A 14504-nucleotide genomic window follows, 5' to 3' on the forward strand; every position below is an offset into this window, starting at 1 on the left:
TCACGATATCGATCTTTTGACAAGTAATGATATTTATAGATTCTCCTATTAATTATCGCGCTCACGAGAACATGCGCATGTACATTATCCGCAGGAATACCCAAAGGATAAAATAATTCGCGTACAGGCAAAGAGAATCTTATCGCAACCAATGATGCAAGATACGAGCAGGTAACGAGGTTCTCCAATAATTCGTAAAGTTAGCGTGTACTTTGCATTTCACGCTGCGAATGCTGCTATTACCTCGATTCATTAAATATTATTCTTGACTATTTTTTCTTACTCGTTATCGCGGGTAATGAAAAATTAAAATAATAATCATCGGTTGTAATATAGATCGATAGCTTGGTAAATGCAACGTGCTTGCGCGAAAATTGCAGATAACGTTTTTGAAGAAAAAAAAAAAAAATTAAAGATACTTACGCCCTGTGTAAACGATTCGCAGCAATATCCACGAAGATTAGACATCGATCCGTACCATGTAACAGAAATGCGCGCGTTAATAATCGGCCGGAGAAGTTTCGCGTTACGAATTATTACTACGGGATCTTTCGTCTCGCATGTCGCGAGACTTTTTCAGCGATTAACAATGTAAACTACATGCATGTTGATACGCGCGAAACTTCTCGTCGACCAGCAACAGCAGCTTCTCGTGCGCTTACGCGAAGAAACTCCGGCGCTCTCCGCAATTATTAATTGCCGGCGGGGTCGGGGCACGATTTTCTCGGGGCCGAACCCATTACTTTGTAGCATTTGGCGGTAACTTAATGACCTATACTCACGGAAGTCGGATCCTGAAACAGAAAAAGCGTGAAGGCACGGGTTAGACATGCCGCCTTTAAAAATTCACTTGTACGCTGCGAAACGTTTAATTTTCAATTTTAAGGATCGAGCGTAGCAACAGCGTCGGATAAGAGGGTAGGGAAGGGAGAGGGCCGGGGGAGGGAGGGAGGGAGGCTCCACTCCCGGTAGCCAGTTTCTGCTTTATTGCTCCTTCTTAAATTGCATTCGTTTAGAAATTCCGCTCGCACCGCTCTCGTCGATCGTATTACGCGCAGGTGAGTACGCGCTTACACGTAGGAGGGGGTCGAGTGAGGGACAGTGGGACATTATGCAGGCATAATAATCGGATTGTAATCGGCCCTCGCGACGAAATAGCTCTCCTCCCTCTAACCCGCTCCGTGCATAATGTCGCGCGCAATCTTCTAAGTATAAAGACGTTCGACAATTTGTTATGCATGCCTCGGTGGATGAAAATTGCATTTAATTCGCCGTTGCTCCTCTCGTGTTTCGCCATGATGTTGACCAGGCCGACCGTCCCGCGAGGCTCGAGACGCGGATCGTGGACGCCGCGTCGACTACGTAAATGTAGATGTTTCGTTTAAAAAGCCATTTTCGCGTGTTTAGCATAATACGTAATCGCGCGAGAAAAAACCGCGCCGGATCATTCCCCGCCGATCGTCCCCGCAAGGGGGTTACCGCGTCGTTAACCGTAAAATAAAAGGAACATATCGCGAGCATAAAAATATCCCGCCTTGTGATCGATATTCTCCGAACAGTTTATTCCACGCAATCACGTAAACGAGATTCTATCGAAGTGTGGAATGCTGCAAAGAATTCCGCGTGTGATTTTTTTACATTGATTAAATCAATATAGGTTGTCATAAAACACAGAGAGAGAGAAAGAGAGAAAGAGAAATAGAAAAAAAAAACGTCATTTATTAGGATCATAATATGGAACATAAATATTTAGATTAATTAAGATAAGACAACTCTAGAAACTTTTTTAAAGAATCAAGAAATAATTAAAGCTTCCATCGTGAATTATAATTAATGATTTATCTAATAATCTATTGATTGATATATTTTTTTTCCCAATTTTTTTTCTAATTTTCTCACATTTTCTCCTGCTTTTCGTTACAAAAAATTATATCGCCAACTTCTCTGTTTCGTTTAAAAGCACTCTAACAGCCACATCGGCGCTGCGTTGGAACGTTTCCATCAATCTGCGAGTAAATGGCAATTGGACGCGTCGCGTAATTCACATAGTTCGCTCGCGCACACGCGCGTACTCGCTCCGATCTCTTTACTCTTCGGTGGACAGTTTTACCACCTTGGGACAATATCGGGTTGTCACGGGTGGATCGACAACCGAGAGAAACTCATTGTCGAAACGCCGATGTACCGAGACCATATACTCCGCCGTACATCGCGAACGAGTGAAATCTCGGCAATGAAAGTCGACGATAAACGGTGAATTTTATTTTAATTAAAACTCGATACATCGCTTGTATTTCTCTAATCCCTTAATCTCGGGACGACACGGCCACATACGTGTATCGAATTATGATCAAACGTGTGAGAAGAAACGCACTGACGTTTTCACGTTCGACCGCGAGAAAACTTTCCGAGGGTTATCGTTATTCGCGTTTAAGAGGCGGAAGACGAGAGCCGCGTGTATTTCGAGTCTCGATTCCGCATCTCGAGGCGGCGTACAAGATAGATGGTAATACGATTATCCATGGGAATGCTCCGGGAACGCGAGACGGCTATAACACGATTTGCTACCAGCGGCCGTTACGAGCACGGAGTATCGCGCCAATAAACGTTTGTATGAGTTTACCGGGGTGGGGGGGTGGGAGAGGGGGAAAGAAGCGAAGAGAAAAAGACGCAAATCGAGCGAAGCTCGAGGAAAGTGGAGATTGAGAGGAAGAGAGGATAGAGAGGATGCCTGTAGAGCGGCTCGCCGCAACATCGCTCCGTCTCTCCCACCGGAATTTCAACTTTTTAATAATATAAAGCGAGGGAGTCTCTCGCGTTGTTACGTTATGATAGCGCGCGCGTCCGCGCGTAGGGGCGACGTGAGGGCCGGGGGAGAGGGGAGGGGGGGGGGAGGGCGAATTAAAGGCGGTAGAAGGAAGCTCTCTCCCCGGTCTCACACCCGCTAGCTCGCCTGCGGCCGTGGCCGGGGCAAACCGCAGCACAGGCACCGCCGCCACCGCGTAATTGCCGAGCTCTCACTTACCGGTCTCGTTCGATTGATTATTATTTTTACGCACCGCGACCCCCGCCTTGACCCCGCCGGTGTGTGCGAGAGCACGGCCGCCTTGCGCTCTTTCCGATCTCATCATTAAGGCATCGCGTCTCGTCGTACCGATACGACAAGCCTTATCGAAATTCACCTCTCTTTCGGCGGTGAATCTTTATTTGTTGAGAAGAAAGTTTCGACGAATCGTTTCTGTACGCGTCTCGGCAAATTTTGTGAATTTTTTCGGATCAATCTCTTCTAGTTCCAAAATCTTCTCTCAGTCCGCTAATGTTAATTGATTAACTAGATGACGTATTTAAATTCATTCAATCACCAGGCGCTGTCTCTGTATTCTTTTTGAATACAGAACCGATCGCGCATTCGTTGCGATCTACTAGCTTTACATAGTATACAATGTCGTACTCGGATCTATCAAAAGCTATCGCCGACGGATCGATCGGTGGCGGGCTATTATCTTTATATACCTCGACCCACCTGACCTTAATGTATCGACCGCTGCCGCTCCTTGAATCATGTTATTAAACCGCTTGATCTTATGGACAAAGGTTGCCAGGTGTGGAGGAGGGAGATGAAAATGGCGAAATCACGCCACGAAAGAGGGTTCCGAGAGAGAACGTTTTTCTTCCCCACCCCCCCACCCCCTCTTCCTTTTACTTCATAATCAAAATGTGAATACACCGGAAGCCGTGATGGTATAATTTAATAACAAAGTAGGAATTCCTCGGAGAGATTGGACGGTGGTGATGGTAGTGATCGCGCACCGGCTTTTTATGCGCAACATAGTGCGGCGGTTACGCGGTTTAGCTCGACGTGGCGCAAACAAATTCAAACATCCGCCAAACGTTGTCGCATTTTAAGCGTTCACCTCGCTCGCGAAGTTCGTGAATACGAAAGCGACGAGGAGGTGGAGAACGCGAAGGAGAGCATCGCGTAAGCGATGCTTTCGCCGCGCTTTTTCTTCGCCGAGGCGCGCGAAATAATTGGACGCGAGATGGGACGGAGAGGAGACGATCCAGCGAGAGAACTCCTAGTATGAGAGAGGCACGAGAGCCGTATAAATGAAAAAGCTCGTCATCGCAAGCACGGAGTTACGAGATCGAGAAAAACCCGCTCCCGCCCGTTGTACCGAATAATAATTACATCCCGCTGCTGTTTATAACGTACAAAGTACGACAATTTCATCGGTGAGCTCGCCGACAAGTTTAATGCGAAAGGAATCCGTTATCTATTCTCTCGAATTTTATCCAGGCTCTTCGAATCGAACATCTTTGCGGCAGGTGTTTCGCAATTAAAAGCTCGGTCTCACTGATGAATGAGAGATACCGCGTACAGTGTATATAAAAGAAAAAAAAAATAATATGTAAATTGCGTGTAAATATCGCTAAGTAATAATTCGTCTCGCGAATTAATAGAACGATCGATCATATCGCGCAAGGATGCAAATCGAGTCTCGAGGCTGCGATATCAACCGTGAACTTTAAGAAACGCACGGACGGTTTACTCATTTAAACTAAATTATTCCAAATAAATGAGCGTGTCCTCTCGAGGGAGTACCTACGTGTCCCCTCCCCCCTTCTGAGACGTTCATTCACTCTTAATTAATGATCCGCTCGAAAGTCGGCAGGATTAATCGCATGCAATCAGATCACCGTAATTAATTACTTCGTGTTGGAAGCACTTTGTTTGCGTCGGCAAGGGCTATCTTGATGAAACGAAATTGTGCGATGTTGTACTTGAAAATGTGCAAGTCAACCGCCGCGATACAGACGACTTATTCTCGTCGTTAGACGTCGTTTTCCTCGTTCATTTAAGTATGTCCGATAATTGTCGATTTCACAAACAACCGCAAAACTTTATTAATCTTGTTTTCGTAAATCCATCCTATAAATTTACTTTTAAAATTTAAAATTTACTTAACACGCAACCTTTATAATTGCATTTCGGAATTATTTAAAGATATATATATATACTCTTTCTGACTCAGCACAGACGCGATTCGTGACAAGTTTTTTGCCGCGAAGTAACAACGATAACTCGAATGTTATTCTTATCAGACTGGATTCATTACACAAGATACCTATTCGTCGATTATTCATTCCCTCTCGCGAATATCGATGACTCTCGGCGTGATCTTTTTCATTTCTCTCCGGCGACCTTACCTTTATCAATTCCCCGGGAAACAGCCTATAGCGTGTATAGAGGAGCCATATTTTATATAATACGACGGGATCGCGGTAATAATATCAGATCGTATCCGAGAGACGAGAGACTCGTAGAGATGGTTTACGACGTGCGAGCGAGTGAAGCGGCTCGCGAGAGCGGAGGTGAAAGGTCTTTACGACTCTTCTCCGACGGCGTTTCCGCGGCCCCATCCTCGGGCGAGACGCGGGTAAACTATTGTACTTCCTCGGGCCAGATCGGCGACGAGAGAGATCTCTTTCTCATATATGGAACGGAGCACGGACTCGCGTTGTACCGACAGCCACAAGCAGATGCGTAATATTTCGGTAGGGAATGTATTATATGTCGTCACGGTGATACGTCACGATAAGATATCGTCGTATGCGTCAACTGTTCCATGCTCGAATACGAAGACATGCATATAACCGTGATATAAGAGGAGGCGAGATTCTGCCATTCGCAGAATATCACGGAGGTCATTCCTCCATCTATTTAGAAAAGAATTTTTTATTGAAGAGAACAGAATCACATTCCAACGTGTTTAAAAATTTTGTAAGGTCACTCAAGTCACGATAGGCTGTCGCTGAAACAACGATTAGCGAAATATCCGCTTCTTTCGACAGATCACGTTGTCTGGCTGAATCGCAGGTTCGTAGGCGTGACTATTAAGATAATCGCTGACGGCTATTAATAAAACTAGTGTGACGAATCGCTCGCGGAAGTCGGGAAAACGGGTTAGGGCCCGGAAACAATAGATCACATGGTCGTTAGCGTCCAAAGGATGGGGCGAAATAAAGAAGCGAGCCTGCGTGCCGAGCCGCATACAGGATGACGAACGAGCGTTTCGGGTGGCAAATCTTATCAACGGTAGATAGATAGCGCGAGACAACTCTTTATGCGCGTCCCGAACGGATATTTCTCGCGGGAGATGCAGGAAGGAGGAGAACGGTGGGTCAAAAGTCATCGAGGCGAACACCCACGTGTAACTCTCGGAAAGCCGCACCCAGCTAAATTATCATGCGAAAGACGCGAACGCGGTCGTAAATCACGACGATTATCAATCGCAAGCTCGCGTGTGCGATATGGAAAGGAAAAAAAGTACGAATAAAATCATAAAGATCTTGCAAGAGGATTATTCTTGATCCGATATGTGAGATTCCTGCGATCTTTATTTTAATGTCGAATCTCGCTTTCACGGGAGAAACGTAATCAACGGCGCCCGCGAAAAACCCCGTGACTTTCCACGTGAATTGCGTTAGCGCGTAATGCGCTCGATTCTTTATTAGAGAATCTGCTATTTCGAATTCATGTGGGTAAAAACAAAACCTGGAATGAACAAAGTCGCCGGGAGAAGATGTAATTGCGGCTTCAATTACGCCGATGGTTCGTTACAATGGTGCCTGCGATCTCTATCGACTCCTCGCTTTCCACAGTGGACTGGGTTTCTGGTGTAGCTTGATTCGTCGAGAGATTCGGTGAGACTACTTCTGTCTCCGAATCTCACGCTCTCGTCTTTAATCATACTTTCGTATCTGTTCAATCCACTATCGTATTTTCACGATAAAGGACTTCGTCTCGAATGACTTTTCCCTAAATATCGTGTATTTCTTTCGTTTTTCCTTTATAACATATATATATACCTTTTAAGATAAAGTTTTACATACGAAGAAAAATAGAATATAAAGGGAGCTTTTGCATCAATTGTATCGCTTCGTCAGCGTACGCTCCTCAATCATTAATTTGCGGCATCGTTTGACCCACAAGCTTAGAATGACAGCCAGGCAAGGCACGACGCTCAACCCCTGACGGAATAATTTTGCTTTCCTCGGGCGTTTTGCGAACGAATGAGTGGCGCCTGATCCACCCCCTGACCTATTCCCTCCTTCTATCCTTTCCCCACCATTTTATACCCGTGGGCGGATCCCGAATGGACCTAATAAATTGTTTGTTGTAATTAAATGAGTTCGAGGGAATCGTGTAGGGCGTGTGGGGTGGTACGGGGGGACGCGAGTCGAGCGAGGGGGAAAGAGAGAGGAGGGATGGAGGAGGACAGAGGCCTGGGGAATAGGGCCTCTATATATATATATATATATATAAAGGAATAAAGATGAACGGCCTATGGATGGGCCGCTATCTGCGCCGCTGGAACAGAAACACGCTCGCGGCGCGACAGCGCCTGACAAATGACGGCCCGAGCGGGACTATTGCCGCCGCCCCCCAGCAACCCCTCCTCGCAAAACACTCCGCAGCAGCGTACCCCTCTCTGCGAAACGGCCGTGGCGAGCCACCCCCGACGCCGCCGGGGCACGGGCCATGATTAAACAGGGGGGAAAACGAAATTGAGCGGCGAATATTCCGCGGTGCGCGCCCGAGTGCGCTTGATAAACTCTCGATTGGCTTCGCCGAGCAACACGACTTTCATGGGAACGATCCGGAGCTCGTGGAACACCATCGCCGGACTTTTTTTTTTTTTTTTTTTTTCGTCACCCGCGCGCGGAAAGTTTTGCGCGAATCGAACGGTCTTCGCTGGAAAAAAAAAAAATAATAATAAAGATGGAAAAATAAAACGTCAAGTTGTTCAGGGGGAGAGCGATTTTATATTACCGCGTTGATATACGCCGACGCGCAATCCCGTTCGTGTTCCTCTTAAGGAGGTCTCTCAGGCTCCTCTTCTACGATGAAAGAACAGAGCGAACACATATATCAGAGTAGAAGGCATATATCCCGCACGCGAGAACGTCGTCCGCGCAATGTAACCGCGCTGCAGCCAAGCGCATTCTATTTGATTTGCAATTCGAGCGGATCGTCCTCTCTCGCGCGCGCGCGCGCGCGGTGAGAGGAAGAACAAGAAGCCTGCGAACCACTTACATACATCTATGTTACGTGCGTGTGCTCGTCGTCGAGCGAAGACAAGGTGAGAGGATAGGGGAGGGGAGGATCGGAAAGACGAATGAAAGTCGCCGACGTTCCTCGTGTGCCGGGGTGAAAACGCAATCTTCGCGAAGCGGCGGGTCCCATCGCGGAGAGTACGAACAAATTGATTTTAGTTTTCCTCCTCCCCTTTACCACTCCGGTCCGAGAGAGCTTTCTCCATTGAATCTCGACGCGACGCGGAAGAAAAATCTCCCGCACCGTTTATTCTCGACATAATTGACGGTTCGGTCTTCCTTCCGGCTTTCTTCTTTTGGCCGTACGCGGCCATTTCTTTTGCGAATGAGAGTCGAAATGATTTCGTCGGGAGAAAATAGAATCCCGATGAATCTTCGCGACCCTCTTCGTCTCGTAAAACAGCTGGCTATAAAATCCACGTGGCAGCAATTAGGATAACTATATGAATGGACGAACGATGGAATATGTCTAGGCACACATGTGAGGCGATATAATCGTTTCCTTTTCTGAAGGAATGGCAATATGTCATTATCCATACTTAATTATTGCATAATTGCAAATGCATACAATTAAAGGATATACAAATTTTCCTTTTTTTTTTTTATGTTTCTCTAACACTAACATATAGAGATCTTTATTCTCTAACGATGAGAAACCAAATGAAAAAAGCGATGTAGAACGATTGCTTTTCGAGGACCAAGAGGGAAAAATATGCTATCGATGCACACCGACGAGACCCGAGAAGGGGGAGAGGAGGAGGGGAACAAGCGCGGATAGATTCGGAATGCCGCCGATGGATTTGACAGAGAGGCCTCGCCAAGCGTTGTCGCGTCATTTTGTATTTTATTTTCGAGAGTCGCGCGCGGATTGGACACGGTGCGTTAACAGCACTCGTTGTAATGCTTTATAATTCCCCGCGTCTGTCCCTCCTCCTCGTCCCTCTTGGCGCCAGCGGGATAACAAGGGGAAAAAGGGCACAGCCCGCACACCAGCCGTCGGATTTTTCACGTGATAATATATGACGTCAAAACCCCGGGAAAGCGAGGCTTGCGAGCGCGTTGAATTAATCCGCGAATTTGCGCGCTAAAAGCGGATCGCAAGAATAATTTTCCATCGGGTTTCCAACGGGTATCTCTATCTTGGTAAAGACTGCCGAGGGTGAAAGATATGTAAGAGGGGTACACGAAACACGGGAAGCTTGAGATACACTCTGCTTCCCGAAGAATCTGCCAAAAAGATACGCGTATCGTACCTATATATTTATGCGTGAACCGCGCGATCGGCCAATATCGCGAGTCGATCATAATCTCGGGAGGAATTCGAGGCAATCCGCGCCGGGATGGCGTAACTCAGCGCGAGCGAGTATAATGGAACACCATTTGCCCGTGCACGCGCATTATTGCGCTCGACGAGAGAGCGAAGCGGGCGCGAGCGGTATGGCGCATCTTTTATTCATCCGACAGAGTGGAGCCTTAATTTGAATTGAATAGGATTTATAAATTATTTCAAATTATAGTTGCGACGCATGACCGCCGGTACGAAGCCTGCCCGGAGAGCTCCAGTAGCTACCGAGAGCATCGACGACGACGACGACAACGCTGGCGACCGGCGATCACGATACGCCGCTCTTTACAGAGTCCGGATTGCACCGACAGGTGCAGCGCATATACCTCGTCCCGAGCGAGGGAGACAGAGGGACGGAAAGAGAAAGAGAAGGCGACGAGCCCTTTTCTTGCGTCGTCTTTTGCCGAGATTCTCTTACGTAAGCACGTGCACGCGGCTTCTCGCGATGGAATTCGAAATCCCCTTGGGCGTCATTCAGTCGGATGTCCCCGCGGCTCTGCTCCGGAGATGAAGAAGAGCGTCTGTCTCTCTTATACTCCGGATCTCCCGTCCGTCTCTCATCCGGGATCCGTGACCAGTATTCGGAGAGGTTGAGATAGAGAGGAGAGACGAGAAGCGAATGAGGAAAAAAAACTTCCGCGCCGCGGGACAAAAAGTCGCGTCGAGGCGATCGCTGGGTGATGCATCGATGCGGTCGAAAAGAAGCGGGATCAGGTTCCTCGCGATGAATTCCGACGGATGTAAAAAGGGACCATGGTTTTATTACTCTCGATAGAAATGTATCGGAACGTCAGTAACTTGTCGTCATTTGCAGCGCCGGCCTCTCTCCGACGGTCTTTCCCTCTCCCTCCCTCTCTCTCTCTCTCTCTCTTCGCGCGTTTCTCGATCCCACGATCGCGAAGATTGCGATCCCGAAAAACATTTCTTCTTATCTTTCAAGACAAGTTTAATCGCATTTCGCTGAAAAACACACGCGTTATAAGAAGAATCTGGCAAGAATCTGGCGCGAGGGCAACATGAGAATAGGGTAATCTCCAAACATCGGTGCCAGGCAATAAATTGAGGATGATAATGATCATTATGCGAATCTTTGACAGAATTCGATCTTGCCTTCATGCATTTGATTATATGTGATTAAATTAAAATTAATTAAAAATTATAAACCCGATTTAATAAATTCTGCTATTAATAGTCACCAACGAACGAGACGCAGATTTAATTATATATCTAGTCATTCAATTATCTATCTATCTATCTATCCATCTTCGATCATTTATCTCTATCTATTTTCTTTCAAAAATATGTGCCAGGAATTTAGAAAGGACAAATTAGGAACGTCTCATTCCGGTCGGGAAAAAGAGGTCCGGCGCCGATATTGACCAGGTCAGGTCTTATTCTGGTGGAATGATACGTGACGTCGGATCAGTCTGTCTTTCGCTTCGTCTCTCCCTTCTTTTCTCAGCGTGTGGGCGGCAAGAAACCGAAGAGCGTCCGCGTTATGAATTACAGATTGGTTTGTGCGTACGTACGTATCGACCAGACGCACCGCGGGTAACGCATACCTGCGTCGCGAGTAGTTTAAGGCACCGTATCGTACAGTACAATAAGAAAGAGAGAGAGAGAGAGAGAGAGAGGGAGAACGGGACGGGAAGATGGTCCACGAGACTGAAAAGAAGGGAAGAGAAACGACCAAGAGTGAGCAGCAGGTTGCAAGTCGTTCAAAGGGGTGAAGGAACCGCTGTCGAGCTGCCCATTCTCGTCTGTCGTCCTCGTCCTCGTAGGAAGAGGACAGTGCGGAGAAAAAGAAGATAGAACGAGAAGAAAGGAAACGGAGGGAGAGAGATGGGACGAACTCGCGGATATGCGTGTGCACAAATATATATATACTATATATATATATATATATATACGTCACCCGATTAATTTGTTGTTAGCAAACAGGTTGGCAAACTACGAGCGGATGCTGGCTCGAGCAAATAAAAGAGCCTCCATTTATTAAGCCGGCAATAAAATAGCGCTCCTTCGTTCTTCGTTTCTCCGCGATCTTTCCTTTTCTCTCTCTCTCTCTCTCTCTCTCTCTCTCTCTCTCTCTCTCTTTTTCTCTCTTGTTCCCGTGGGTGGAACGTCGAGAAAGGAGGTTTATACGGAGAAGGGTTATACGGAGCAGGGGCAGGTTATACGGTCGGGGAACCAGGACTGATTTATGCGAAAATCGGGGGACTCTCAGCCCCAGGATCCGTGGACCGGAGGTGCACTGCGTGGAAGTAATGCTCCGGCACACCGGCGAAGCGAGTTAATCCACCCCAAAGTCTGTCGGAGAGCCACGAGGAAGTATCCTGACGAGAGTCGAGTTGTCTAGACTTTTGAGAGGATCTCTAAATAGAACGATTAACCGTCCGATTTACCGATATCTCTCTTTTGAATCGTCAATTGCTCAACATTAGAAAATAAAATCGCGTTAAAATCTCCGCTCATCCTTCTCTAAATCGTTGTACTTTAATTTCTGACGGCGATTCGCGATCCTGAAGATCACGCGGAAGACGTAGAGAGAAATCTTGGAACCAAACTCAACTCAAAAATATCCAGAACATATTCATTAGATCGCACATAGATACACATGCCACTCGAAAATTTATTTACGATTTATAATTCTCCTACATCCACGTCAATTATATGACTAGATATATTCAAAGTTGATTTTGCTAGGAAAAGTGCGTGTCTTATCAATGGAATTCGAAATGGCGAGGTCACGAGCAGGACGACTTCATCTCGAGAGCGACGGTATACCGAGTTTTGTGCAGCATAATAATGGGGAAATAATGAGGACGAAGAGGGAACAGGATATCATTTCCAATGGGCGCGAAGGTGGTGGCTATGTATACGTTCCATCGCTTCGGGCGGCCACGTCCCCCCGGCCACGTTCCACCGACCGACGGGGGCACCATGGAAACGACGCGGCCCGGGGTTCCATGCTGCGCTAGGAAGCATATATCCTCCGCTATCTAAATAATTATCGCGGCCATTACCATCACGTGGCGTTGTCCGGTGGAACCAACGACGCGACGTAGCGCCCCACGCCGTATTACGGCCAGGGATATTACGTATAGGTCGGCGTTCACGTTGTGCGCTGTCCATATACGCGCGTGTATATGCGCGTGTGTGTATATGTGTATGCGCGTATATCGAAACGGTCGAGCTACCGTGTACGGACACGAATATGATGCACCTACCCGCTGTTCGGTGGTATCTTGTGGTCGCGAAAGAAAGAGAGAGAGAGAGAGAGAGAGAGACGATTTGATCGAGAGGAAAGGACGTGCCTTCTTCAATAGCGACTTTTTGACTTCCAACCGCGCCACGAGACGAACCTCGCGGCTTTATTGATCACGGCACTTATACCGACATGTGTCGCGATACTTATCGCGCGTCGTGTATATACCATATGTCCGGTCATCGCTGATGCGCGCTCGACTACTAGGACGTTTGAATGAAGCTCCCGGGACGTAAAGTTAGGGTTCATTCTTCCGCGGGAGAAACACTCTCGAGATCGGAGATTACACCGCAGATTCTCTTCTCGATGATGTGGATTTTTTTTTCTCCGCATTTTATATCGCGCGTCTTGAAAAGTTCTCGTTGAAATCAGTGACTTTCTCGATATTATGTCTCTATGTGACTCGTTCTCTCGTCAAAGTTATATTCATTTTTTTCGAGATCGCAAAGAATGCGCTCGGAGGAAGCTACAACCAATGCAAATTGAAGAGAGCGATCGTACAGAATAATCTCGTTACCGGAGATATTACCCGCAGCGCGATGTCATACTAGGTAAAAGGAGGAGGAGGAGAGAACGGCGAGAGCCCGAGGCAAGCGCGTTTAAGAACGCGCTTCTGCGAGAGCAACCGAAAGCCGCTCTCTGCTATCAGGGAGGCAGCTCTCGCTCTCGGCTCGAGGATAAAGGTACCGCCAATTAGCTCGAAATAATGAACGCATTTCGGCGTCTTTTGTTTTGCTTCCGTTCGCCGCTTCCTAGCTAGCTAACCCGGAGCTCGCCCGGAGCGAGAAAGCCTGGCATCACAATGGAAAGGAGAGAGAGACTCCTGTGTTTCAGAAATTTACCGACGACAACGACGACGACGACGACGACGACGACGACGACGACGACGACGACGACGAATGAACGACGATGCAAAAACATTACAGTTACCTGCATCGAGCCAGTCCCGGGTAGTAGCATAAAACGTGCTCTTCCGCTACACCGATTCTTTAGGAGCTAAATTATTATTCCACGGGGTACGACGAGACGGTTGCGTTACCTCTCTCTCGCGGAGGAAGATTTTTGACTATTCAGGTCTCGCACACAATGATGATGAAGAGATGTTCTAACGAAGAAACAAGAGCCGCGCGGAATTACCGCGGGATATTAAACATGCGGTGGAAATGGAAAAATGTAGGGAAACAATGTTAGCGTCAAGATATGTCGACTACGGTAACGCTTTTACATTTGCCGTTAACAAGCCACGAAAGATGTTTACGGAAATAGAAGCCTTATTACAAAAACATCTTTCTCTCCAGTATTTTCAAACCAAATTTTCCTCTTTTTCCGTACATAGATATTTCTTACTCCTAATCGATATTTTTCTTCTATTTTCAATCAAACATCTACTTTGATATTCTAAGCAATCGGATCATTCTCTATTGAAATTATTGTACTTAACAATTTTTCCGAGAGCTTTTCTTTTAAATTTTTCATTAGAAAACTGTTTGTTTATTGTCTATATAAAGTACACAATAAAAGAGTTGAATTTTTATATAAATTAAATCTAAAATCCCCATAAAAATGTGAAAAAATTGAAGTTGAAAATAGGAATAAAATTTCGACTCAAGCTGACACTTAAGAAAGTAGATTTTTGGACCATTCATGGTCTAAAAAAAATGTTAACATTGTACGAGAAATATTTCATACATATAAGTACAATTTTCAATCACTTCGGAGACCGAAAGGTAATCCCGGTTCGAATAATCCTGGCTACGGATAATCCGCGTGCAT

General features: G+C 46.5%; 1 protein-coding gene across 1 annotated transcript in view; it reads right to left on the minus strand.

Annotated features, from left to right (window-relative positions):
• Positions 1 to 429: 429 nt before the first annotated feature.
• LOC138942643 (ankyrin repeat domain-containing protein SOWAHA-like) overlaps positions 430 to 14504 on the minus strand; it is a 57389-nt gene continuing 43314 nt past the window's right edge. Inside the window, exon 7 of the mRNA XM_070313023.1 lies at positions 430 to 794. Within this exon, the coding sequence (XP_070169124.1) occupies positions 765 to 794 (30 nt within the window). The 3' untranslated portion in view covers positions 430 to 764. The remainder of the gene's footprint in view (positions 795 to 14504) is intronic.

Source organism: Polyergus mexicanus, unplaced genomic scaffold (genome assembly GCF_030449975.1).
Source record: "Polyergus mexicanus isolate NDT 795.1 unplaced genomic scaffold, iyPolMexi1.0 SCAF_23, whole genome shotgun sequence".
NCBI lineage: Eukaryota > Metazoa > Arthropoda > Insecta > Hymenoptera > Formicidae > Polyergus > Polyergus mexicanus.